We start from the raw sequence: 27,844 nt of genomic DNA on the forward strand, positions 1-27,844 counted from the left end.
GAGAGAGTGGAAGAGAGAGAGAGAGAGACATGCCATGCTGCAGTGCCGCTCTGTAGCATCCAAACTGTCCTGGACAGCACAAAGCCTTACCTGCTAGCACTACTGCATCCCACTACCACAGCAACCAATGACCACAGCATCAGGGAGCAATTCTGTGGTCATTTTCACTCCATAGAAGCACACTTGAACTCTTATGGTGACAATCCAAATGTAAACACAGTGCTTTACAGACAAATATGCATGAACGTACTGCATGAAAACACAAACAAGTCCCTGCTATCAGTCACAGAAATGCAGAATAACATTAACAGCATGGAGTGTTGATGGATGGGGAGGAGATGGGGTGATGTTGGTGAAAGGATGCAGGAGGAGGCTGAGTGTTGTACTCACAGCTCAGAATAGAGGATGTGCAGGTTGCCCAAATTGTCTGTGTAGTTGGCCGGGCTGAGCCAGGGCAGGACCAGCAGCAACAGAGCCTTCATGGTCAACGCTCGGCTCTTTCCCTCCTCTTTTTCCCCTTTCTTGCCCCTTTCTCTCCTCTCTGCGCTGAAGCTCTCTCGTCTTCTATTCCCCCCTCCTCCCCCTCCTCCTCCTCCACCTCCAATTCTCCAAACCTGGCCGTGCTGACCCCCCTATAGCTCGCCTGCCTTCCCTCTCCAGAGGCGCCCTCAGATCAGAAATTAATCCTTCACTTCCTACTTTTTCAGCCTCTCTCTGTCCCTCTGTCTTCCTCCCCTCTCTCTATATCTTTGTCTCTGTGAGCTTGGCAGTTTCTTCCTCTGCCTCAGGCTGGCTGCCTGGTCATCTCAGCTGCAGAGGCAAACGGGCCAGTTGCCAGAGGTTGAAGACGGAGCGGAGGAGGAAGAAGCAGCAGAAGCAGGTGCAGAGGAGAAGTCCCGTTGTGGCACAGGAGGAAGAGGAGAAAGTGCAAGAAGAAGAGGAAGGAGACCCATGCAAAGGTGGCACATTTGGAATACAATTTGAGATGTGCAGCCCCTTAATCTGCTCTGGGCAGTGGCGAGTTGTAAGAGGATTTGCGCTCGTATGCGTGTGTGTGCATGTCTGCCTCTCTCGGTGTGTGCGTATGCGTGTGTGCGCGCGTGTGTATGTCAGAGAGAACAGCGCAGGCTGTGACTTATACTGCAGCAGAAACCACTGAGGGGGGAGATGGAGCAGACCAAACTAAGACAGGAGGGGGGGAGATACCTGGTGCTGCTCTGATTGGCTCTGCCTTCCCACCATCTCACACACCCGCACACATGCACACACTCAAACATATACACACACGTACAACCTCTGCATTCACCTCCCCCTGCCTGCACATACGTTGGCCCGTGAAGGGGAGGATAGAGAGGAGGGAGAGAATATGTTGTTGTCCAAACCCTCACCCCTCCTCTCCAACGATGGACTGCTCCCTGTGCAGCAGATTGGTCTGATCACTCAACAGAATCTGCCTACATGTGTGGAAAGAAAAAAAAAGACAGAGCATGACCAAAACACGCCGGCAAATCAATAATCTTTGCAGGGATGGGAGCTTGTTATTCTGAGTGACATGGAAGAAAACGACAGGGATGAAAAAAATTGATTTTTTTTAACTGAACCACTGTCTGAATACACATTTCATTCATTCATTCATACGTTCATTCATACATCCATTCAAATTTCAGAGGGAAATATAAAAGGGGGATAGATAATGCACAATACCAAAGGTTAAACCCTTCTGTCATCACATCCTATTTCGATTGGTTGTGCAGGGATCTTGGAGAGCACTTACAGACGGGAAGTGACTGGGGGAGACGTGTGTGTTGATGGACTGGGTTAGATGTTAGGTGTTGACTTGAAGGTGTGATGTGATTGTGAATACAAAAGCAAGGTACGCTTCAACTGGAAACTGCAATGAGGTTGTTTAAGGCGAGTACAAGATTTCTTTTTCTCTGTCATCCGTTTCTATCTTTTTCATCTCTCCTGTAATCTCACTTCCATCCCTCTCTGTCTTTTTCTGTGGTAAACACAAAGCAAGAGAGCAAGAGAGTGGCTAAAGACTGCACTCCTAATCTATTTCCATTCTGACCTGTCAAATCTCACCCTCAGTCCCTTTTGCTTTTTCTTTTGTTTCTTTCCAGATGCAGTCAAGTCTTGAAATCACACTTTTTTTCCCAGCATGATACAACGTTCTACTTTTCCTGACCTTTATCTTCATCTTCTCATTTGCCTTCTTGCTTTTCTGTCCTTGTTTTCCTCTACTTACCTTTTTCCCCCTACAGTTATCCGATTTTCATAGCACTGAGCTGTCTGCTACCCCAGAGAAAGACACTTAACTAGTGTAAATACCCTGTCTGAATGAATATTTCATGGGTGGAGGCAGGCATGCTGAATTTTTGTGTGTGTGTGTGTGTCTGTGTGTCTGTGTGTGTCTGTGCATACTGAGGCATAAGTTGTCCTGCGGTATTTGAACAGTACGCACAGCAACGAGACCACAGGGCACGTAGGAAATGGAAATGTAATTGGATTGTGACAGGATGCAGTTTGTGAACAGAAACCAGTCTGCCCCACAGGAGTCGTTTCATACACTACCACATTAACTCACACTCACAAAAACAAGATCATAACATACACAATACAAATACTCCAGCCCCATTATTCCTTTCCATTCCTCACTCACAACAGCCAATTCTTTATACTGATGTGAAGTCAAAGCAGGGTTGTTATTTGGCTACGTGTATGATGCTATTAAACCTCAAACAAAGCAACAAATGTGGGGTTCGTTTCCATGATACAGCACATTTTAGTCTTGAAATTTTTCCCCAAGCAAGAAATGTGTTATGACAGTAAATTGACGGCCTGCCTGGACTTGAATGTAATATCAGTTGAAGAAAAATATGTCATTGATGCTTTAGAAATGAAGCCAGACTACATCAGATATAATAATACATAAAGGCTGTAATAAAGTATTGAGGTCTCTCTATACAAACATACACAAAGGAAGGTCACATACAGAAGTAACAAGGAAACGTAAATGGAATAAAATTACCGTAACTACAAGGAATGCTCATTCCTTTTCTAAATATTCACACAACCTTTGAAGAATTCCTCTGTGAGCTTAAAAGTATATTTGAAAAGAAGTACATTTTCACAAAAAACAAGAGGAAGAAAAAAAAAAGAAAAAAACTCTATTGTGCTCAAGGCAGAACATCAGTAAAACATACACTTGGAGCTCTGGGTAAATTAATTTGGCTTATATAAAAATATAAGAGTGAGAGGCTTGTAAAAAAAACTGTTTTAAGCATTACTGGCAGTGCATGCACATGCAGCTACATGCGTAATCGGATAAAGAAGAGAAATTACCTGAGCGGGCGGGAAGTCCCTGGCTGACTTCTGTGCGAGCCCTTACAGGACAACATCACAAAGCCAACAAAAAAAAGTAATGCCACTGATCAAACGCTTAGGATTTTGCTCTTGATTGCTCTAGTTGTGTCCAGAGTGACAATTTCCTCATCCAAAGGCCAATAAAGGTCATGAATGATTAGAGGAGTGTGACCAGATGGCATGGCTGTCTCAGTCATTACAACTCCTGACCTGTTGCCAGATTCTGGCATATGGCCAGTGACAGTGTCCTCTACCGTCACGGGCACCAAAATATCAACAGATATGGTGGTGTCATATGCAGGAAACAAACTTGTATGTGAAACCGTTGATGGCCTTCTTGATCTTATTTCTATGACAGTCATGTTTACCTTTTGTCATATTTGAGAGAACCTAAACCAGCAGGCACAGCTGGCATTATACAAATTTAGACAGTGGTGGAAAGTAGCTAAGTACATTTACTCAAGTACTGTACTTAAATACAATTTTGAGGTACTTGTACTTTACTTGAGTATTTCCATTTGTTGCTACTTTATACTTCCACTCTGCTACATTTCAGAGGGAAATATTGTACTTTCTACTCCACTACATTTATTTGACAGCTTTAGTTACTTTTCAGATGAAGGTTTGACACAATGGATAATATAACAAGCTTTTAAAATACAACACATTGTTAAAGATGAAACCAGTGGTTTCCAACCTTTTGACGTCTTACTAAAAGCAGTGTGTAGTCGGGGTCACATTTCAGATGTCTATGAGTTGTTAACAGCTCCACCAAATAGTGATTTTTCACTCTAAACTTCTCACATGGTTTCATTTCAGTAAATGTTCAAATGATCCGATATTTCACCAGAAATCAAAGAGTGGAGTTCAGTTGGCTGCAATCTGCAACCTCACTGCTAGATGCCACTAAATCCTACACACTGGTCCTTTAAGTAGGATTTTTCATGCAGGACTTTTACTTGTAATGGAGTATTTTGTACACAGCTGTATTGGTACTTTTACATAAGTAAAGGATGTGAATATTTCTTCCACCCCTGCATTTAGAGAATCACACAAAATATAGCCAAACAAAAATGTTTTCTGTCTCTTTACTTGCCCCTTGTAGCTATCTGAGAGCTAATACGCCCTTTAGCTGTGGTCTGCTGTGCACCTGTGTTGAATTAAATCATTACCTTGATTGTCTTGCATATGAGCCTACATCCACATTATGGGCCTTAATGCTCAGTTCCAATTTTTTAGTCAGAGCAGATCTTTTTGTGTTGATGGTTCACATTCAGGTTTGTCTGTAACATGTATCCAGCTCCGGTGTGAACACCACTGAGGTCCTAAACTGTCACACAACTGAAATGTGGACACATGTGTACAAGAATAACAACAATAATGTCATTTGTGCAACAGCCAAATCATAAACATGGATGACATGGCTGCGCTAGCATACACGTCCAGGATTATTTGTTGTGGAGGTTGGCAGACAATACAGATGATGAGGATGACAATGAGAACAAGACGGCGAAATGTTTATTTTTACCAAGCTATGAGGTGCCAACACTGAATGATGATGACAGGCAATATGCACATGCACGTGAGATGTTAAAAAAAACATTGAATTCCGATCTGACTGTTCTGACAGCGGTCACATTGCCATAGATCAGTTATGAATCAGATCCAGGACCACATATGCAAGTGGACCAGATCTGATATGAAAAAAAATCAGATTTGGGCTACTGCAGCGTGTAATGTGAACATAGCCTAAGTATTGCAGTATTAACACTATCAATACAAGGCCTACATGGCCAAAATGTGTCAGCAATGATATTTTAATGAATCATGAATCTCAACAGATGCTGACTGCTTTGATTGTGTGCCACCTTTTATTACATTTGAGCTGATTTGTATTTTTTGAGTTCAAGCACCCATTTGGAACGCACACTTGCTGCTTCTTTTGCAGACAAAATGTATGTTTTACGGATTCTGCAATGACAAACATTTCAGAAATACATGTATCTCAAGGACCTACTCACATTTAGTGACTTGAACTATCTACATAGTTCATGATCAAATCTTAACACATACATAAAACGTACGACAAAAGGTAAACTGACTGCACTGCTTAAACAGTAGCCATAATTGCTGAACAGTATTGAAAGAAGCGAACAGAAGAGAAATGTTGAAATGGGTATTTCACTGAAACCCTTTCACATCCTTGCACACAGTGTAGAGCCGTCTCTCTGGACATGGCCTCTCACCTCCGCAGATAACACCTTCTAACTATGGGAGAGCAGCTGAATCCTTCAGGGACACGGCCTCAGAGCTCCACACCTCATTATAACATTCACACTACATGAAGGAAAAGACTGGGAAACAATGGAGCAATGCAGAGAAAGGGATAGAACGAAAGATGGAGTAAGAAAGAAGGTGCAAAAGGAGTAGAAGCAGAGGAAACGGGAGTGGGTGTGTAGGCGGCGGGTGGTGGAGAAAGAAAATACGTTTTTATAGAGTGCGTGATGAATAGGAAATGCAGATATGCTGCTTGTGTATGAGATGTGTGGCGAGATGCACTAATTATCATCAGAGGCCTTTGGACTAGGGGAGTGTTAATGAGCATTAATGAAAACAGATCCACACTGAGAGAAACCAAAGTACAGCCTTTTAATGATATATAAACACAGAAGCTGGGCCTAGTTTAGATGAAAGCCTGGTTGGAGGAAGAACTTTCCCCTTTGGGGCTGGAGCTGTGGGTTAATGACAACGGGCAGAAGAGGGTGGGAATCTTAGAGTGAGTGTTTACAGCACGTCATTGCAGCTTTTACTGGATAGCAAGAATCAAGGGTAAATAGGAGAGAAAGAAATGAAATGCTTACTGGTTTTATATAAGAGCACTGCTTATATCTTAGTTTCTTTAATGTTAAATACACAGTTTAAGGCCTGTAAATGTCTCAAGATGCACACTGCTTCTACTATGTGAGGCTGGTAAAAGCAGTGTTGAGATAAACTACACTGTGTTTCTACCATCCTACCTGCTCTTGATGTGGTCTTCCATTTCACCACGGGCCATTATTTCAGTGCAATGGTCAGTGAAGGGGCAAGCCACGGTCAGCTTGTCCAGCAGCTTGTGCACCAGCAGGCTAGGCTTCCTGCAGCTCTGGAGCATGAGGGGCGTACGGCACACGGGGCAGAAGTCGCTCTCCAGCAGGAAGCTGGTGAGACACTCCTGGCAGTAGGTATGTCCACAGGGCGTGTCCAGGGGTCTGATGAGCGGTTGCAGGCAGATGTGACAGACGAGGTCGTCGTCCACCTCATCTTTGTAGATGTACTCGTGGTTTTCCTCCAGCTGGTGGCTGTGGCCGCATGACGCACACAGATCAGGAGGCGGAGACAACAGTCCATATTCTGTTGGGGAAAGAGGTGGTGCTGATGCTTCAGCCATCGCCAAGGCAAGTTCAAGCTGTCCACTGTCTCTCTGGATATTCATCTGGAGTGGAGGACTCGGGATGTCTTGTTGGATCCAGTGGGGAGGTCATTAGCAGCAGACATCTGTGGGGAACTTTGTAAGGAAAAGAAACATAGTGTAAGACAGGGAGACAGCAGTCACGGTTATCATGTCAAGTAAACAGGGCGTGAAAATATTCATAAGCTTTTTTTATGGAGCAGAGACAGAGAGAATGCTGGGATTCTTTGTTTTTCTTTCACACACACATGAACAACAGCAGCATGATGTGTGCAGCAGTCCTACACACTTTTTTTCTTTTCTCAGTTTATTTGATCCCCCCGCCCCCCCTCCAGCACAGAGAAGTCATATCGAACTACTGAGATTTCTTCTCTGGATGTAGGAATATCAATACCATTCATCTCAGCGGCAAGTGCAGAGACAGATAGACACAGATAAGTCTCCAGCACTCACTGACTGTACTGCGTGACAAACACACATTACTGTTAATCCACTGTGGGAAGTGACATGATTTCAAACATGCCAGTTTGGTTTTTTTTTCATTTTCTTTATTGCCACACTGGTTTACACTGTGTTGACACTGCGAGCGTGCCAGTGTACACGTCATATCCAAAACAGGCAGGCTCCTTGAGCACATGGACGCGAACAGATGGGCTCAGTCAGACACACGTCACCTTGGCAACGGCCATCTTGTTGGCGCTCCACTTGCTTTGTTTCTGGACCCACTATTGAGTAACTTGAGTCACTAATGAGACACTACATATCGTTAAAAAACAACAACAACAACAGAACTTTGTTTGGAGTCTACAACATATAAATGTAATCCAAGTGCTAGTTCTGTTTTAATTGGACACATTCCCATGCTCTTGTGCTAAATAGTGGAATAAACAATAGACTTTGATGTGCATCTTAATATGCTAATGCATACAAATGCTGCACGGCACATGTATAACAGCAGAGTTGTCAAAACAAACAGCCACACAGTGTGAGAATGGAGCATGGCGAGTTGTGACTGCCATAAAAGCTCAGTGTCTTTGGTGTTTCTGGGAGGGGACGACTAATAAGTAGAGGCTGAGCAGTCTTAACAAAGATGAACTTTCCCACAGCGAGCTGCAGTGACACGGCTGATTCATCACACACTGTGGCACCTGCTGCGTCTGAGGTCTGGCCTGATCTATGGAGCAGAGCACTTTCATCACAACACAGGAAAAGCGAGAGACAGAAAGGGAGAGAGAGAGAGAGCAAATACCTGCCAGCAGGAGCAGAAAATGAAAAAAAAAAGTGATTCAAAGCTAAAGAAAATGAAAAATGAAGGTGGTTTGATATTCTCTGCAGCTCCTGATCTGAACAGGATAAGATAATCTTCTTAACTTTGTTCTCTTCTCTCTCCTGGGAAACTTTGGTGTTAAAAGAGACAAAGATAACTACACACTAACAATAAGAATATTGCAACAGGATTGGAATGTACTCCTATTTAGTAGCCTGAAACAAAATGGATGACATCTTCAGCGCCCAGATACTTACAGACTAGCAGGAACAGTTTAACCATAATAATCTGAGTTTGGAATGAAACAGTAACAGGCTTTCTGTACACAAATGCATGTACCTACAGGCAAAGCCATGCACGTGGACACACACACACACACACACGCGTGTGCATGCTTCTACACACCCACTCGTAAAGACGAGCACTTTCAGAGAACACACCCATGCCTGCAGAGCATCAACACTCCCCAACTCATTCCTGATCTTTGAAGTTACACTGCCATGACAGTCCTGTTGTACTGCTGCTCTCCACCCAATACCAGTGAATCTTAACACATACATACTTCTAGTTTTTATTAGAAGACGAGGCTGGTGACTTTCTATATTTTTCTTATTGTCGACAGATCTCATGTGCAGAGCCAAACCAACAATGAACTCATCCTACTTCCAAGTATTGTGTGTGTGTGTCCAAAGCCTGATATATTCCTCCAAAAACTATTAAAAACACCACAATGAGTCACATCGCTGGGTGACATGTTCCATCACCCCGAAAGCAATGGTTACTATAGTTTGTTTAGAAATGGCTCCAGAGTGTAATAACAGTGGTCACGTCTCAAGAGAGTAGTTCTGTGTAAGGCGGACGCCACCGCACATGTGCGGGAACACGGTTCTGTTTACAGTGCTTTGCAAGCTTGTTGTGTTACATATCACAACCTCTTGACTTTGTCCTGAAGTTCTTTGAGAAATTTACAGCACAGCATGCACAGTGGCGTCTGCCGTACAAGAATCTTCTCTCCTGAGACTGAAGGCTGGATTGCTGTTATTACTCTTTGGAGCCGTTTCAAAACAAACTACTATAACCATTATCTTCGGGGCAAAGCAGCATGTCACCCAGTGCAAAGGTGTGGCTCATTGATGTGTTTTAACAGTTTTTGGACAACAATGAAGGTCTACAGCACAGAGAAATAAGATATATCAGGCTTTGGATACACACACAATACTTGTAAGTAAGATCAGTTCATTGTTGGTTTGGCTTTGCACATGAGATTTTTTGACAATAAGAAAAATATAGAAAATCGCCAGCCTTAACCTTTAATAGCTACTTCTGCAGGCAAATATCCAAACAAGCATATGAAATGTGAGGTTTTTAGTTTGGTTGCAAAGCAATCTTTCTTTTCACTTTTCCAGTTCATTTTTGATCACAAGATGAAAGAAAAAGCTGTGTAGATTGTAAATACAACACCATGGTCATGTCAAGTCTTGGCTCAATAGGTTCTCCCTTTTCAACTATTGAGAGCCAGAAGATTTGTTTGTTTAAGATAGCCTATACCTTCTTCCTCACACATTGCACATTTTATGTAAATAGGACTGTTTATACACTCTGGGGTTACTTTCCTGTGATCTGAGATGACTGGACGAGTTAATAATGATATAAGGCTTTGCTATGTCAGCTCCTTTTCCTAACGATTGATTCTGAAAAACAACCCAACGACAAGAGAAGTGTGTCTGTGTCAGCACTCTCACTGTCCACACTGAATCACACTGAAACACACTGAAAGCAAGCATGTTGCTATGTACATATCCACTCCTCACATTCACAAGGACAAATCAAATCATATCTGTATCAGTCAAACACACCCTCGGAGCAAAAGGCTAATTCTGCCAAATCAGATAAACCTCTGCATGTGCGCTGGATAAAATGTGACACAGCCTTCTTTTGCATAACATCATTGTTAATCATTGCAGATTTTATTTTATGCACTGCAACGCACTGAACTGTGCTGACGTGAGTAAATTCATGTCATAGTTTTATTTTAACTAACGCAGAGAACACCTGGTCATTGTAGTTGTGACAGGTGCGGTCTCTCATTGTCAAAACCATAAACTGCTCAGTGATTCATATAGAAAAGAAACTAATCTCAGTTTCATGGTATTGAGGCCCACACTCACCAACACAATTACAGCTCAGAGTGGGAGTCCTGAACAAGACGTTACTCATCAACATATCAATTCATCATCAGATCATAAAAAAATCTTGAAATAGTACCGACTATCAGGGTAGCCCGCTGCTCCAAGCAGCTCAATAGACACAGCCCTGACAAATGAACATGAGGCAGCCTGGAGTTTGGCACAATAGGCTGTTCTGTCCAGACATGTCTCTGAAATGGAGAGAATTCCAGCAAGCTTTTCTTTTTTCATGCTCTTATGACATCTGCTTAAGTACATATAAAAAAAAACGAAGAGTGGAATAAAAGTAGTATAAATCAGTATTTCTATATAACTGGACAAACGAATGACTGAATGTCTGTATGAATAATTAGGACCTAAATTACAGTGTTAATAAGTGTTCAACTATGCACACTAACAGCAATCTTATCATGAGTCAGGTTCTCCTACCTGTATGTTAAATATAATGGCGGTTATGTAGCATATTACAGTAAAAATACAGTATCTGTTATTTTAGTCATCTGGTTTAGAATCCAGATGAAACGGCATTTCGAGAGAATCTAACTTCCGCATCGTGACGTATTTTCGAGTGAAACAGGACAGACAGACGGGACATAACGTTGGGAGGTGCCGTTAAAAGTTGAAGATTGATCGATAAGTGGATGTCATAATATTATAGGTTGCATAAACACACATCATATTTTGTTTTACAGAAAGAAACAGAATTTTAATATAAGAATACAAGAAATGGATTTGGTGCACAATACAACCGGGAATATGATCTTAAAGGGTTAAAAAGGCATTTTTTATTTCATCTCGACTTTAAGCTTGCTCATTAAGAGCAGGACACACAGATACTATTACATAACACACCACAACTTAATATTTTAAAAGTCTTTCAAATCTAGCACATCTAGTTCCATTTAGAGCGAACATATGGGATGTGGAGCATCAGAGCAGCATAATTCCTGCCCTTTCAATAACCCTTGTCATCAGGCCTATGTACATGTATGTGTATGTTTGTGCTCTCTGAGTTCATAGCTATCTCCACGGTGAGACTGAGCCAGGCCTGACACCTCAGTCTGGGAGAACAGCTGCAGGCAGATGTGAAGCTCTGTGAAGTGTCTCTAATATCAGAATGGCTGACTGGGTCAGCACAGATTGTACTGAACACCAACTGAGACGCTAAGATCAGCAATCACACACATAGGTAACAGCAAATCTAAACATCTATCTCTCACACACGTGTGAAGTTAACACACAGGGATTGAGTGCAAATAAATTCCATGCAAATGACACAGAGCAGCAACAGGCACTGGAACAATGTTTTACGACTTCTAACTAAGTTAAAGTTTAACTATTGAAGTATTTAAGAAAAGTAACAAAGATACCTATCATAAAAAAGCCTTTGATTTTGTGCTTGAAGTAGAGAAAGTATAATACTTACTCCATGAGCGACGTTCACTTTCAGTAGTGCAGCTCACCTGAACAGGTAAATCCTCACAGAGGGTGTAACATTAGACCATTCCAAGAGGAGGTGGAGGGGAAGGAAGGGAAAGGAGAATTAAATGACTCAGAGAAGAGGACTTTGTCCCGGTCACTGAGCCTGCTGATTGGCTGTCGGTCTTCAGTGGAGAAATTTTATCCGACTGTTGGTCTTGAGGGAATTCTCCGACCCAAAATGAGGAAGACTGCTGCTGTGTGAGCTCAGTACCTGCTCACCTCTAACAGGCCAAGGTGATCAGGAAGTGAGACAGCAGAGAGGCGGAGCCAGAGAAAAAGTAAACAAGAGAACTGTCCAAACCTGCTCTGAGAGTTCGGGAGAAACTAGAATTTCCTATAAATTTGAGGGGCCTTAGGAAACAAAAGAATAGGTGGTTATGAGAAGCAGTTGAGACATTTTTCAAAAGTGTACCAATAACAAACAGGTTTTTTTTGTAATGAAATATTGAAATGTCTTGCAAAAGGGCACCAGCAGCTTGAGCTACAAATTCTGACGGGACCCCCTCTATAACACAATAAAAATGTAATAACCCACTAAAACATTTCATACATCTACAGGATTGATTTCCTGCAGACCATTTACGTAAACACAAGGACTGCGCTATGTTCTTTAAACAGGAAGCCCATAATCTAAGTAAATGACAACATGTCTCATAGGATTAGGTAATGTTACCATGTACAGCAAGTATTTTGAAAACTATGTACCATACAGACATTATAATAGTTGTTGCTTGTATAGGGCCTTCTTTTGTGTTGTGGTTTCTCTTCTCTCTGACAATAGCTGCTTTATGTGCGTGTGACCCCGGCTTTGTACAAAAACAGTTGTTATCCTCGTTTTCAGATGTGGTTTCCCTCTCGGCTTCTCTTACCTCAGCTCTTTAAACCCTGAGACTGCGAGCCACAGGTGCTCCAGACAAACACAACTGCAGACACAAAATGACAGTTCTTGATGAGTCACTCTGTGACGCAAGCAGATCTGAATCACAAGTTATCCAATATGTAGGGAATCTTTAAAGCACTTACAGTTGTACCTATATTTGAGTCACATCTATATGATCATGCACTACCTGTTTTGCCTCTTTGTCAGTATCTGTTATGTGTGCAGAATATAAATGTGCAGAATATAAACACAGTCTACAGTTACTCAGCCACAGAATATCAATGACTCAAGTGTGTCCATCATCAAAATGCAGGAAAATTAAATGAAACCTGCTAAATATGTGTTAATTGCTAGTTAACATCAGGTTTAATGCACACTAGTATAATCAGTGTTTAATATGATACTTTTTAGCCATGATAGCAGCATAGCTCTATCACTTTGGGTCAGACTAAAATACCTATTGGATCAATTGTCATCAAACTTATTACAGATATTCATTGTCCCATGAAGCCTACTGACTTTGGTGATCTCTCTTTCATCTAGTGCCAATATCAGATCAACATTTCAATTTGTCTAATAAGTTTATGACCAAATACAAAACTAATGACATTCCCATTAGCCTCGGCTATGCATTGTGTCTAGTGCTTATTAGCAAATGTTAGCATGCTAACACATTAAACAAAGATGGGTAACATTGTGGACTTTATACCTGCAAAACATCAGCATGTTAGCATTGTCACTGTAAGCATGCTAATGTTAGCATTTAGCTCAAAGCTAAATGCACAGAAGTACAGCCTCACAGAGCCTCTAGCATGGCATATGATTAAATGACAAAATGAGGACATTTATTTAAAAAATGACAGGAGAAACCTGTCCAGTAACTTTATGAAATATTTGTGTAATTTGCAGGCGATTTTTACATTTGCCAGACAGTCATCAATCATAACACACGCAGCCTTAAGGTTGTTTTGTTTTTCCCATTTTCATTTCCAAGTAAATTTGATTTCAGTTTCAGCTCACATATCAATCACAACTCTCCTGCACCAAGTGTTCTGTAGACAGGAACAGAAACTCTTGATTGTCTGTATTATGTTTCTTTACATTTGGAGAGTCAGAGGTATCTGTAAGTTGTATATCTTCCCATTCACTGAACAATCAGACCGAGTACAGTCTATGCACTGGATGAGTGAAGGTTGATGAACACAAAAATTGCAGAGCAGTTCCTGGTGACCTTTACAGCTGTCACATCCCTCCCACTTCCTTTCCACTCAGTCTCTTCTCTTGTTTGTCTTCTCAACAACTAATACAGCATGTTATGCTAAATGGTTGGAAATGCTTTTTATTTGCTAAATTATATGGTGTGCATTGCTACAGTGATTCAAAGATTTTGGGTTTCTTGAACTCTTAAGTTCTCTTTGAAGTATTGAGTTGAACCTGCATCCTGTTTCATTTCTGCTGAGTCCTCAGCTCCCTGCTGCTGGAGTTTATCTAAACACTGTGGTGCAGGTGAAACCAATCTCCCCCCGTCTTTTTAGGACACTTCCTTTCCTTTCTTTTATTTCTCTCACACTTTGCTGCTCCCTCTATCTCTTCTCAGCTTAGCTGTGCTTCACATTTCTCTGACACACTTTCCTCTAAGTCCTTGGCAATGATTTGAATTCAGATGGCAGATGAGAATATTTAAAAAAAAGTGGGCAATACAAAGACATGATACTTTCCTTATAACTCACTTTTTTGAAATACCCTTCATCGGTTTCTTTCTCTATTCATTCTCATGCGGCAGAGAAAGGTCGGTCATCCCTCTTCTTTCCACACAGCATCCATATTTCATGGTACCAATGCAAATGCCCTTCGTACCTGTAGCATGAATATTGAAGAGGCAAATGGCAGAAGGAAGGTCATCAAATAGACACAAGCGAGACGACTCCGCCATCACCACAGAGATGGCCTCCTTGTTGTCCTTCTAATGTGATCATTCAGCACTGACTGTGTGTAGATGCATGTGTTTGTGCATCGTGAGCCAAGAGAAAAGCAAGGTTTGTCAAACACAAAAGCAATACATGATTTTAAGCTTTTCTCCTTTGCCTATTCTTAAAGGGCAATGATTTAGCTTCAAACAGCCCTCACCAACTATACTTAGACAAAATGCTACCTTGAGACCTTGCTGCACTCAATAATTTTATTGGACTATGATTCAGTATAAATGTAACCATTATACTATATTTTTACTACCTCTATTAAGCTGGATGATGTCTGCATTTTAGTAAGTAATTCAGCACTGGATTTTTCTTAATGGACATATAATTTTTTTTGTGATTCTGAGTTCCATATTTACAACATTAAACAAGAAAAGGGTTGTAGGAATATTAAAGGGAAATTCCTGCATCTGTAAACAAAAAGTAAAAGCGGTATTTGTATTTACCAAAAGTAAACGGGGAAAGTAGTCGCTTAAAAATCCCTGTTGCTATTGTAATGACATGCATAACATAGTGGATTGACTTACCTGCCATGATCATGTGTATGCACTGGTTTGTTTATGTTAGTATGAGGGTGTGGTTCACTTTCAGTTTAGCTTGGTGCGCGTAATTTGTGCACAGAAAGGCTGGAGTAAACGTGAGCATATGGTTTGTGTCTGCAAGTTTCTAAGCATGACCAGTCCCACAATCTGCAGTTTTTATTGACTGAAACTACACAATAAAGGGAGTTGTCTAATTGGCTAACTGATCTACAACTTCTATGTATGTTTTCTGGAAAGCTCACATTCCTTCCCTGGGAAATTGTGTTTCCCAAATCTTTACAATGGAATTTGGTGAGTAAGTCATCATCATCATTCCTAACAGACAAAAATATGAGAGTATAATCCACTTTAACAAATGCCAGAATTTCCTGTTTTTTGAAGCATTACACTAGACTTCCCCAGATAGCCTACGGAAGTGGGCCACTTCAGGCAATGATGCGGCACTGCCGGCCTTCTACTGGCCCAGACAAAATGGATGTGAGCCAGAAATGGCCCACATGTAAAATAGCAAACATGGCCCCAATATCCCAAATCAAATGTGGGCCTTTTTTGGTGAAGATGTGTGTATTCTGGATGTGAGCCAGTTCTGGTTTATCTGGTTTGTTCTTGTTTGACATATGGCTTGTGGCCCAGATCCGGGAAACAGGAGCGGACTGCTCAAGTGCCATCATTCCACGCGGTATGTGGGCCGGATGAAAGTGCCGAAAGTGCCGAAAGTGTTGGGTGTGGACTGGATCTGGGCCACAGCAATTTTGCTATCTGGGTCTACAGTGGCTCTCACTGTAAACTTGATTCATTATTATCTGTATTTCTGTATCTCTGTGATGAAATGTGGTTATTTTTAGATTTAGCTTGTTGAGGTTTAGCCCAACTGGTTGGGTACAGAAGACAAACAAAGGTAATGCTTTTAGACTCGGTCCCTGTGTCATATTCTGTGTAATTATTCAACAATCAGAATGAGAAACACTTGTCATGCATTTCAACCTGTCTGCACTGCAGGCCATTGAAACACAACAGTCCTTTTTCCTCTATCTGGTTTATCCCCATACCACCTCTAATCCCGCCTTTTCTTTTTCTTCTCTCTTCATTCTGTTGTACCTCTTCTCATTTTATTCAATATCAGAAAAAAAATAGTGCCGTTTCACTTTGTGTTTTTTTCTCATGAATGAATTTCCTGAGTCAAACACTTTCAATTTCTCCTGATAATCTTCAGCTACCTAATTCAAAGTGGCATCTGAAATACACAAGTGCTCCTGTCTGATATTGTTTCCCTCACCCTTCACTCGTAACAGTAATAGAATGTGGCTTTCCATCATTCCGGGAGCCACACGTACTAACACATGTGCTTCACTTTCACATTTATACACACAAAAAAGCGACGCATCAGACAGGAGCTCATCCATTAGTCTCTGCCTTGACACCACTGGCCCACTGCCACCAACCCAAACCCCACCCTCCTCTAACACTGTTCAGTCTGGAGCCACACACTGAGACAAGACATCAAAAAGGAAGGATGAATTTTGGAGCGTTTTCATCTAAGTGTTGCAGTTCTCTTTTATCACTGCTGGTCTCATTTGCACAAAAAGGCATGGTGATAAAGTAGGGCAGTCGATTTTAATTTCCTCAGCTCTGACAAAATAATATGAGGGAATAATGACATATTCAATAAGTCATTAGTCTAGTGTCAAAAGGGGCTCCACTTTTGACTCAGGGAAAAGTGCCTTGCATGGGTGTATGTGTGCAGAAACATGCATGCGTGTCTGACAGCTGCTCTATAAGCAGTAATCACTGGTGTGAATATCACTCAAAGTGCATGGGATGGATAGTCTTATTTGTTATGCCATTCGTTAAATGTCACAGTGACACCAAGCCAGATTGTAACAAAAGAGGGAGACATTTGTACATGTGGGACAAGAGGGACAGATGCTGAGCAGAATACGGAATCAGAAGCAAAGAAGAGACAAATGAAAGAGGGCACAGAGAGAGAGAGAGAGAGAGAGCAAGCGAGAGAGAGCGAGAGAGACAGTTTTCAGAGTCGAGTCGGTGGTCTGAGTCTCAGGGGGGAAGCAGAGCGTTGCTGTTCCAGCAGGTAACACAGCTAACGCCAGCCAGCAAATGAAGATGAATGCGCTTAATCTCTCGACTGCCAAAACTACACCTTAGCATTGAGACACACACACACACACTCACAAGGCAGACACCTAAAGGACTCCACACACACATTAACCATCAATCAAACTTTCAATGCTAAAATGTTTACATTCATTTCAATGCTTTCTTCCTCTCAGTGAATAAAAAGCCTGGATGTATGCGTGTGTGTATATGTATTTGTATGTGTGTACTGAAGTGTGTGTGTCGAAGGAAAACTAGAGCAGGGCCACAGATGCTAGACAGCAGGACAGTCTCATTATCCCAGTCCAGTGTGAGAGGCTACCAGCAACCCCTGACAACCACGTATGTCACTCAGAAGTTGCCTTTCGTAACAGCAGATCAGCCTGATTGGCTGCGCTGAGTGTAACAGGAGGAGGCTTATAAAAATGTCTTATAGATTAAGTAGAAAAGTTTTGTTTCTAGGTGACTGAATAAAGCGTGTGAGGGAACATGTAGCATACAATACTTCTTTTGATCTTTCCAGGGCTTTAACAAATTCAGGTAAACTGCAAAGATCAGTCACTCCATTTGTTGAAACCCTGATATCTCTGCCATATGACAGTCCGTGACAAGCCCTCAATCTCCCAGCAGGACCTCCTTGCCTCTGAAGAGCTTTGAAAACTCGCTCAGTCCACTGAGAATAGACGACAAGCGGAGAGTGTTCATGCTGTAATTTTCCGTGACATTTACATCAGGATCTGTGGAGGCCGCTTCCCCATATCACCTTAATGTCTCCTCCTACCAGGAAAACCCTCACCTGAGAAATGTCATTTCATCCATTCCAATTCCCACCCTGTCCATCTTTCATGATGTTAGTAATGGTTATGCAACCATGTCAGGTTACAGCATACAATTAAAAAGAGGCCTGTTATGGCCAATGTTGGTTTTGCTCCAATCATTTCGTATTATTTTGGAGTGATTAAATTGGGCTTATGATGCAACAGTCCAGATGACCAGGACTTACAAGAATGTGAACAGACGGATTCATTCATCACGGTCGTAATCCTCTCATCCTTTTATTAGACAGTCACTCCACTCCGCTGCCATGCAACCCTGCATCAACATGCATGAGCACCTAGCATGACACAGTGATGATACAAGATGATGCAGTAAACCGCAAAACCTGTCAAAGAAGACGCAATTCTGAGGGCCTGTTTCTGTTTAGTGTTTCTGAAAGCAACATCATTTTGGGAAGGACTTTTCAGCGCTGAATGAATTAAGCTTTATAAATATTCACAAATCTCTCCTCCTCTCCCTCTACCCTACTGTGATCACTTAGCTGCTCGTCCAAAAAGCCTTAGATCTTTGCAGGCGCTAACTTCCATAGGGGCTCTAAAAACTTATTAGTACAGTGAAATCCAACATGTTTATTTGTTGAGAGAAATATTCATGTATTCAGAATGAGACATGAAACCTTGCCGGGAACATGCCATAGAAAATCACATTAATATAAAATCATAAGTGTAATTATTCTGTCTGGGTGTTCTGTCATCCAGTGGTGACGGTCATTATTTCTGTCCATCTGTTGCCATGGAAATATGTTTCTAATTTCATGCCTCTTTGCATGATCTTCGTGCTTGTTGGTGCCATACTGATACCTGGTGCAGGTTTGTTTTCTGCTCCTCTGTTTTCTGACCAATTGTTTTGCATGTCTGCGAAGCTTTGCTACTGCTGCAGTATTTCTGTGCTGTATTGATTTTCACTGTACACTGCTTGTCTCTCCATGTTGCTATATAGGAGTCTGATGTGTTGCTCTGGCTGTTGTCCTCACTGCTCCAGTCACAGCAGCTGCTCTGATCTTAAGCTGGCCACCAGTGGCTAACTCAGTCTTTGATGTGAGGCATCTTGATGGCTCTCATTCAGCCTCAGGGCTCTATTTTACAGCTTCACATTGACCTGGACACCAGCTATGTCAAAGAATACTGAAAAAGTAATGATGTCATACAGCACCTGTATGTAAGACAGTACTGTAGCATCTGTATCTGTATTACTAAAATATACACTGCTTTGAATACTAGCATCACTACTACTATTAAGAATTGGCTTCTGTATCAGTATAAGTTTTACTGTTATTTACTAGATGCAAACTATGCTTATATTAAGTACTTTCTTTGACAAAATCATATAATTAAGGCAGGGGCAAACATACTATTATGCTCCTACTGTATGTGATAGGGATGTGCAGAGAGCCCAGTATTTGTATTTGTATCTATTTGTTGAGACAACAAAATTATTTGTATTTGTGTTTGTATTTGAATAAGAGTAGAAATAGGTGTAAAAATACAGTTTTTATTTCTATTACATTTTTAATTTTAGGATATTCAAGTCTTGAAGTAAGTATTAATAAATAAACTATCTTACGAAGGAGGTCCCCACACCGGGTCTTGAACTGGAGTCTCCCAGATCATAGATGGCTGTGCTGACTACTGAGCTAAAACAAATGCATTGCTAACGAGCAGACAGACCTCTACCTATTTATATACCTATAACACAGATACAGCACAGCGTGTAACGTGTAGGGAAGAACTTCAAAGGCGATTCCTGCTTTTCACTTTTCATTTATTGCCTACTTTTTTACAACCTAACTTTGTGGAAAGGAGAAAGGGAACAACACGTTATGGAGAGTCCCTTGGTTCCTTGGGAGCACTTCGCATGTGTCAGTAGCTCAGCTTTATCTTTGGGGAACACCCCCAACTCTGGGAGTGATGTCCAAATCATGTTCATCATGCAGCAGGTGGATGTGACTCCCCTCATTAAGACCTGCTGATACACGTAACAGCTGAGCAGAGGAGAGAGACTGAGATAGCGATCTAACTGACCTGCGCGCTGGTATTTGACATGTTTTTTTTTCTTCCCGAACACAAATACGTTTTAAAATATTTGTACAAAATAAATGTTCGTAAAAAGCCCACTATTTATGCTGTGCCGAATAACGTATTTGTATTCGGGCACACCCCTAGTCTGTGACAGTAATAAAATCTCACCTAATCAGACCTGATAGAACAATATGTGAGCCAACATATAATTTTTCCAGTTTTATTTGAGACAGAAATAAGAATGAATGAACTGTATGAGGCATTCAGATCCTTTACTTGAAGTGGCCATAATCAATATTTTTCATAATAAGAATGTACCAAATGACGTGTAATGTGTAATGTGTAATGTTGAATTATCAGTCACTCTGCAGCACCCCTCGGCTTTACAGTGCTTTGTAGTGACTTTTAGGTCATTGTTTAGTGTCTGATCCACAACTTTACAGTTCTGGTTCACTCTCACCGTTCTCCTGGTGTCATTGGCTGCAGCAGGCAGCTGTTTTCAGAGAAAAAGCTCTAAAAACCCACTGTACGCTACTTGCTCACCACCAAATGGCAAACAGACACTGTTAACGCCTAGCTGGTAAATAAATGGAGCATTTAGCTGCTAAAAAGCCAGATATTTCCCTCAGGAGTTGGTTAAGAGAAAACACAGAGCTAAAGGAGAGTGAATATTGCGCTTACATTTCCCAGGTGGACAGAAACACGACTCCACATGAATGATAATGTTGCTCTTGTACTGATGGATGTGGAAATTAGCAACTATTTGCTAACACTTTCAACATATCAACTTAAAAGGTGATGATATGTCAGTGTTGTGTTCACAACTTGTTTCCGCTGAACCAAAGTGGCCAAAAAAATCTGTCAATGCAGATTTAACAAAGAATAGCAAAACAAGACTGTAGAAATGCTCAGTTACAAGCGAAAGTCCTGCAATTATTTATGTAAAAGTATGGAGGTGTTAGTAGAGAAATGACTTGAATCAAAGTAAAAGGGTTTGTTATAGAGGAAAATGGCTCCGTGTATAAAATAACTATCATATAACAAATATAACACTGTAACAAGACTGAGAGTTTACAGCTTGGCAGCTCAAGGTTAAATGCTAACATTAGCATGATAACATGCTCACAATGACAACATACTGATGTTTAGTAAGTATAAAGTTGACCATGTACACTCTCTTAGTTTAGCGTGTTAGCATGCTAACATTGACTAATTAGCACTAAACCAGCCCGTTCTCACAAAACCCCCCCAACAGTATAGGTCTAAAATTCAGGCCAGCAACGACCTGTTTACACCATCTAGCGACCGTGGTAATTATGACCCGGGGAAGTGACGCAGTTCAGATGACATCAGTATAAGGTGACTTGATGATGTGATTTGATAAGATGACTTTGCTTTGTTAGGAGGAGGCGGGTTGGGCGGTTGGCTAGATACATAGTGGACTTTGCTACAGACACTTGCCTCCAGCCGCGAGTGTCATGCTTCCAACCATGAGACATTTTTAAAAAAAACTTAACTATTTACTGTTGCCACAATGATTAAGTTTGCGTAACTTTAAGGAAGTATAAACCACATTTCAAGTGATCATTTTAATCCAAACCATGATCTTTCCCAAACCTGGTTTTGTACCTAAACCTAACCAGACCTTAACCACAGCGTTGTCACACCATAAAACATAACTACTTTAATAGTGATTTGTAATGGTTTTGGAAAGCCGGTGTGCATTACTGCAGCTGCTAGATGGCATAAACATAACTGTAGGTTGTTTTTGCTGGCCTGAATTTTAGACCTATACTATAATTTTCTTTATGAGGATGTGTTGCAGCAAACACAAAGTACAGCTGAGGCATTGGGAATGTCATTTTCCAAGTATTTAACAATTCGACAAATTGAAATTTTGACCCGACTGTCTTGCTAGATGAAAAGTCAGGCAATCACCCAAATAATTACAATTAACTCTGAGGGGAACATGAATGTCTGTACAAAATTTCATGGCAATCCATCCAATAGCTGTAGAGATATTTCTGTCTGGACCAGAGTGGTGGACGGCATTTCAATCCAAACTGCTAGTGTGGCTAAAAATGGAACATGATTAAATTTACAAATGGACTATAGGACTATATTACATATTATGATGTAAAAGTGTTCATGACAACGTGTCCACCCCCTGTCAGCTTCAAACAACGCTAGACCTCTCTGAGGACGATCTACAAGCTATATTACTGTGATGTTTGCTTTGATTCAGCTTTCATGTAGAATTCTTGCCCTCTTTTCTTCAGAGTACAACACACAGCTTTTTCACAGGCTTTTGCAACAATGTGTCTTTGTTTTCTTGGTTGTCCCTTGCAGTGTATGCAGTGTTACCACTATCTGCAAGACACACAGAGAATGTACAGTTAGATATAGCTGCTTGAATATCTTATCTAATAAGATATTCAAGCAGCACTGCCAAGCTTCTGAGAAAAGCTTAGCAGAAACAGGGTCAGAGTCAGATAAAGAATAACAGTATTTGAATCTGAAGTTATTATGATGCGTGGGAGACTGAGGAGGAAAGCTGCTGTGTAAAAAGTAAAAGAGAGCTTTCACATCACAAAGTAGGAAAAGAGCCGACATGGCTGATAAAGGGAGGCAGAAAGGATGGCGAGAACTGAAAGGCTTTTAAGCTATCTTGCAAAATGAGTGGTTCACCGAATAGAGAAGGGAGAAAGGAGATGGACAGATGAATGTGAGGAAAACTGAGCCAGAGATTAATGGACGTGTGTAAAATGAGACTCTTCCACTAGCAGGAAAGGGCCAGGAGTGACACTTAGGTCACACTTGGAGCTGTGCCTCTCCCTCTCCCTATGTCCTCCCTCTCCGCTGCTCTTTCTAACACCAGCTCCTTTCATCCCTTTCCTCCTCATCCCTCACCCTCTGGTCCCCTCCCTCTCTCGACCTCCCCTGCGGCTGTCCTGTGACGTTAAGCAGACGTGGAGGTTAGCATCACTGAGAGGATGGAGGGGAAGGCACGAAGGGGGGGCTGAGGATGGGCGGGGGCTCGGACATAAATAGAAACTGACCTATTATGAACATGCACTGGCGGACACAGTTAGCAAACATTAACAAACACACTTCTGTATTTAGCAAAGGTTGCATACAGCATTAACATAATCTGTTTTTGTGTTTTCTTGTTTTCATAGGAGGATTAAAATTAAATGCCAACTACTGTAAGCTTGACGGAGTATGATGTGCCTGGTGATTCAGGAAACTGATGTCCTTTCTTCAGATTGCTACTCTTTTGCCAGTCTCCCTCTCCGACAAGTAGAAGTGTAATTAGACATCTCAGGTTTGCCCTGCATGGCTGAGCTGTGCTGCTCTATCTGCCAGCAGTCCTGTGCAACAAAGTGACGGAGCAAGGTTGGTACAGAACAAAACCATTTAGCCAAACCACTGGCAGACAAGACGAGAAAGGACACACACACACTCATGAAGAGGTAAGAAGTTGCGTCTGATGGATAAATGAGGAACAGAATTAAATTTTCAGCTGTTTCATGTTTTTTAAACCATCCCGTGTTGAATTGGAATTTAAAGTGGTCTATTAATCTCAAAGCAGGTGAAACAGTGTGTGAGTCAATAACAACGGGGTCCTTGGACTAGTGGTAATCCCATTTAGGTGGCCCCTAATCCTGTGGTATAGATGGCCTGAGCTGGGTGGACTGTTCTACATGCTAATGACGGAGCATATTGACTGTGGCGGAGGCCTATTTTTAAACTGAAATTGTTACATAATTAAGAGTGGATCGATAAGTCAATTGAAGGAGAAAGAGGAACAGTGGCATAGCCCACATATAAACATGTTAACAACCCCCAGAGGAGCTGTGTGCACATACTCTCTTTTTATCACCATAAACACACTCCTCTCTCTCACACACACTATGCAGAACTCCCTGCTTATTAGTATTATGCACTGAACAGACAGAAATGAGGGATAACTATTCACTGGCTGTTCATGGCAACACAAGAAGGATAAGTGTCCTCAGACTAACAAAAGGGAAGCAGTGAACTGGTGAGTTAATAAGGATTCTGTACATGGGAAATTCTCTTTTGTCATTTCTATTACAAGAAAAAAGCATCTGGGTTTAGTCAGTATGCATATTATGCTAAATTATTCAAATTAAAGCGATGAGCAGCTCCCGTTTGTGCTGTGTAGTACTCTCTTTGAAAACAGAGTGTTATTGACAGTGTTATTCCAGTCAAACTGACAACAAAATGCTTATGTAAGAGTGCTCGTGGTGAAAAAGTAGCAAATTACAGACAGTTGTAACGGTTAGTTAGAGGTGCACTATTGATCCAAGTTGCTCTACTGTAAGTAAAGCTTCGTTGAGGTTTCTAGAGCAACCTGCTTTATGTGTGCAGTAAAAATGGATTTGAGTTGCTATGAGCCTAATGATGCAGCCCGGCTGTCTATGCAACAATATCCATTTAGCTAATACACTGCATGGCCTTTAGCATGTTCACCTTACAGACACACCAGAAGAATTTCAAATAAGAGTGCATGTAGAATGTATTTCCACAAGTGTACACACACAGCTCATGTGTTGTTCACATTGTACAGATACAACAGCTGGATGGTCTTCAATACTCAGCAAATACTGAGCTCTCACATACATGGAGCAATCAGAAAATGCCAACATTTGCAGCTGAAAGCTAATTGATGGAGCTAGGATTAGCCGTGCTGAATGTTTGATACTGGATCAACACGTTTAAACCCCAATCATATATACATGTTACATAAACCAGCTGGTGAGTTTGTGATAACGTATATCAGCTCAGTTAGAGTTGCCACCCCTAAAAAGTGATGGAGTTAGGACAAAGTGGTAGCGTACTACTGCTGCTGCCGCTGCTGCTGGAGTCATCAAGATGCAACTACAGCCAGCACACAGTATTTAGCCCTAATGAGCCTCTGACTTTGAGGCACATCAATGAGGCGCCTCATTCATAATAAAGAGCTTCAGTCCCGCGGGCAGAAACTAAATGAACTGGGACCGAATGCAGGCAAACAGTTTAGCCTGCTCCCTCAGCTCTGTGAGCATCGGCTGTGATAATTAACCACGCAGCTAAACACGGAGGGATCTGATCACACTGTAGGTAGCAAACAACTGGAGATACACATGCGCTGGTTACATGTGAACATCTGACACAGTAAATTTGGGTCGGCAGATAATGATCTTCTCCATCTGACATCATGACAAGCCTGTGAGTCAAACTGGGACAGAGTCAGGTTTAAGAGATTTTTTAAAAAAGAAACTCTTGCCTCGTCGTCATGCCTGTGAGTACGAAACAACTGATTACATCTCACCATCAAGCAGAGGATTCAACCCTCTAGACCCAAGAAATAATAACCTAACAGAAGACTTGTGGGAAATAAAGTCAGGATTAATTAAATGCAGAGCAATTTCAAAAATGATCTTACACAACAGACAACTTATATACAATGCCCTGTGGATCCCAAAATAAATTCAACGTTTTGTCACGCACTCTCTCCAAATCCTCCGAGAAATGATCAATGGATCAACTCTGCAATTCTAATACCCGGAACAAAGCACACAGGGGGATTAGCGGTGTTTATCATCATTATCCTAATAGTCCCCGTCCAAATGAAATGAATTCTGGGAACAAACTCCGGCCGCTGAATGCTTGAACGTGGGCATACGCCACTGAAGAGGCCATCACTAACACCTCAGAAGCAGCCATGATGGATGGCATCCGTACAGGTCAGCGTTGACTGTGATTGATCAGCCTCTGAGGCCAACGATCTGAGTCACAACCAACGTGACAGAGATGAGGGCTGACGTACGTGGAGGAGCGAGAGAGGTGCACGACAAAGCATTCAACACACAAACAGTCGCATGAAAATGTGTGTTTTAAATGCCTTGTTTATTCCACCTTTCTTTACTTCTATTCATGTCCAGTGCTCGGTTGTGTAACATAATTACAGCGCCACTTTGGCCAGGACTCTCTTGAAAATGAGATTTCAATTGCAGGAGACCATTCAGATTAAATGAAGGTCAAATAAGACATAATTGAATAAATGCATAATAACAAAAAAGCTATTCATGTTACTCAGCTTGTAAACAGCTTACATAATGTAGGTTACAGTCCTACAGGTTTCTGCTCACCGTCTTTATAACACTGCATAGACATTACTTACCTCTATGGCCTTTTCAGGAGACATTTGACAGCGTCCATGACCAGCCAGTGCAGACTGTATTGCTCCAGGGCTGCACTGCTGCTGAATAAACTACCACCAAATGTTACTCTACCAAAGTCACAAAGTTGCAGAAACAGGCACATGCTTCTTCCATAAATGTGAGTCCTCAGTGACTGTATCCAAACGGATAACAACTAGAACCGAGCAGTAGGGAAACATAATGTCAGTGGCCTTGGTCTCTGTCGACACCAGTTCAAAGTCAATGGAACAGTTAACATGGGATTTACATTTACATTTAGTGATCCAAGGTTATGTATGAAAATTTTCATGAAATAAAACCCTTCATTTGATACTTTTTATGGTTGGTATTTTTTCAGCAACAACTATTCAATGTATTTTCACTAGAAGTTTCCATTGTTAGTGGTGGAGTCTGCCTTTCCCACGCTGGATTCAAACTGACTTCATACACATGAAGGAAACAATGGAGCATGTAATTCAGTGTTACTGTTTGTAATTTTATCTCATTGATATCAGTCTCACTGTTTACTGTTTACGCTCCCGAAGCCAATTCAGAGCTGTATTAAGTTACTGCTAATGCAAACTAAACATTTCCCATTGCAGCTGCTTCACATTAAATGTTTTCACTTGTCGAAACACCGTATGGCTTTTATTATAAAGCAGTTACAGGAAACACAGTGTAAATGTCACTGAGGTTAGTGCTGCATTTTTCATCAGAGGATAATTTTACCAGGGATCAATGGAACAAGATGAAGCAGCCCTTTTCACTGCCCCTGTTACTGTTGTTGTGTGGAAAACTACTTGGCAGAATGAAATCAGATCTTCTTTACCAAAACAGCATGAGTTTGTTTGACTGCACTGTAAACAGATACACCTCAAGTGTTTGCTGTCCCCAGAGTTCTGGGACGTGTAGTATTAAACCATGCCGGCTCACGAAACTCAGATCAAACTATTAAACTAGGCAGTACTGATCAAATATGAATCAAGATTCTGTTACTGCATTGCCTATTTCTCGCCTCAAGTGTTTTCAGAAACATACTTTAGTGTACTGTTTAGCTGTAAAATGAGATCGCTGTACTGCAGCTGCCACATTGAAAATGACAAAAACTAAGCACCTTCCAATTCGCAGTATGTCACCCAACCGCCGGAGCGTTCAGTGGTCTGGTGCATCCAGATGCATCCTTGCCGGAGTCTGTGTGTCTGCACCATTAGATTCAGTACATATTATCTACAGACATTATATGCTGTACACTGTACAACATTAGAATTTTTCTAGACTTTTATAACTATTGTATGTACATATAAAACCTTACAAGAGCAATCCAGACCTTTTCTTTCTTCACTCCACTTTACATTCACACCCACCTGAGCAATTTACTGCTGTGACTAAGAATCTGAAACTTTCTGCCTACCTTGACTTACTAATTGACCACATTGTGGTGTTCATGGAAATAAGGTAAAATTGCTCAGCTCTTGAAATGGCAAACCTGCTGTGGTTACTGTTATTTTGTTCCTGCAATTT

At 41.4% G+C, this 27,844-nt stretch overlaps 3 protein-coding genes across 8 annotated transcripts in view; 2 read left to right on the top strand and 1 right to left on the bottom strand.

Annotated features, from left to right (window-relative positions):
• Window positions 1-14,513, bottom strand: part of lnx1 (ligand of numb-protein X 1) — a 37,990-nt gene extending 23,477 nt beyond the window's left edge. For 2 of the 6 annotated variants that reach the window (XM_042416540.1, XM_042416539.1), the window contains exon 1: window positions 391-497. In XM_042416540.1, the coding sequence (XP_042272474.1) occupies window positions 391-482 (92 nt within the window). In that variant the 5' untranslated portion in view covers window positions 483-497. Of the gene's footprint in view, window positions 1-90; window positions 142-390; window positions 498-6,383; window positions 8,431-11,693; window positions 12,673-14,359 lie in introns of those variants that run through there. The other 4 variants (XM_042416536.1, XM_042416537.1, XM_042416538.1 and 1 more) reach the window with 4 other exon arrangements.
• Window positions 1-24,201, top strand: part of fip1l1a (FIP1 like 1a (S. cerevisiae)) — a 75,222-nt gene extending 51,021 nt beyond the window's left edge. Inside the window, exon 12 of the mRNA XM_042416564.1 lies at window positions 23,294-24,201. Coding sequence (XP_042272498.1) covers window positions 23,294-23,324 — 31 coding nt within the window. The 3' untranslated portion in view covers window positions 23,325-24,201. The remainder of the gene's footprint in view (window positions 1-23,293) is intronic.
• LOC121900313 (proteoglycan 4-like) overlaps window positions 1-27,844 on the top strand; it is a 676,357-nt gene that overhangs the window by 358,586 nt on the left and 289,927 nt on the right. The gene's annotated exons all lie outside the window — the stretch shown is intronic.

Source organism: Thunnus maccoyii, chromosome 7 (assembly GCF_910596095.1).
Source record: "Thunnus maccoyii chromosome 7, fThuMac1.1, whole genome shotgun sequence".
NCBI lineage: Eukaryota > Metazoa > Chordata > Actinopteri > Scombriformes > Scombridae > Thunnus > Thunnus maccoyii.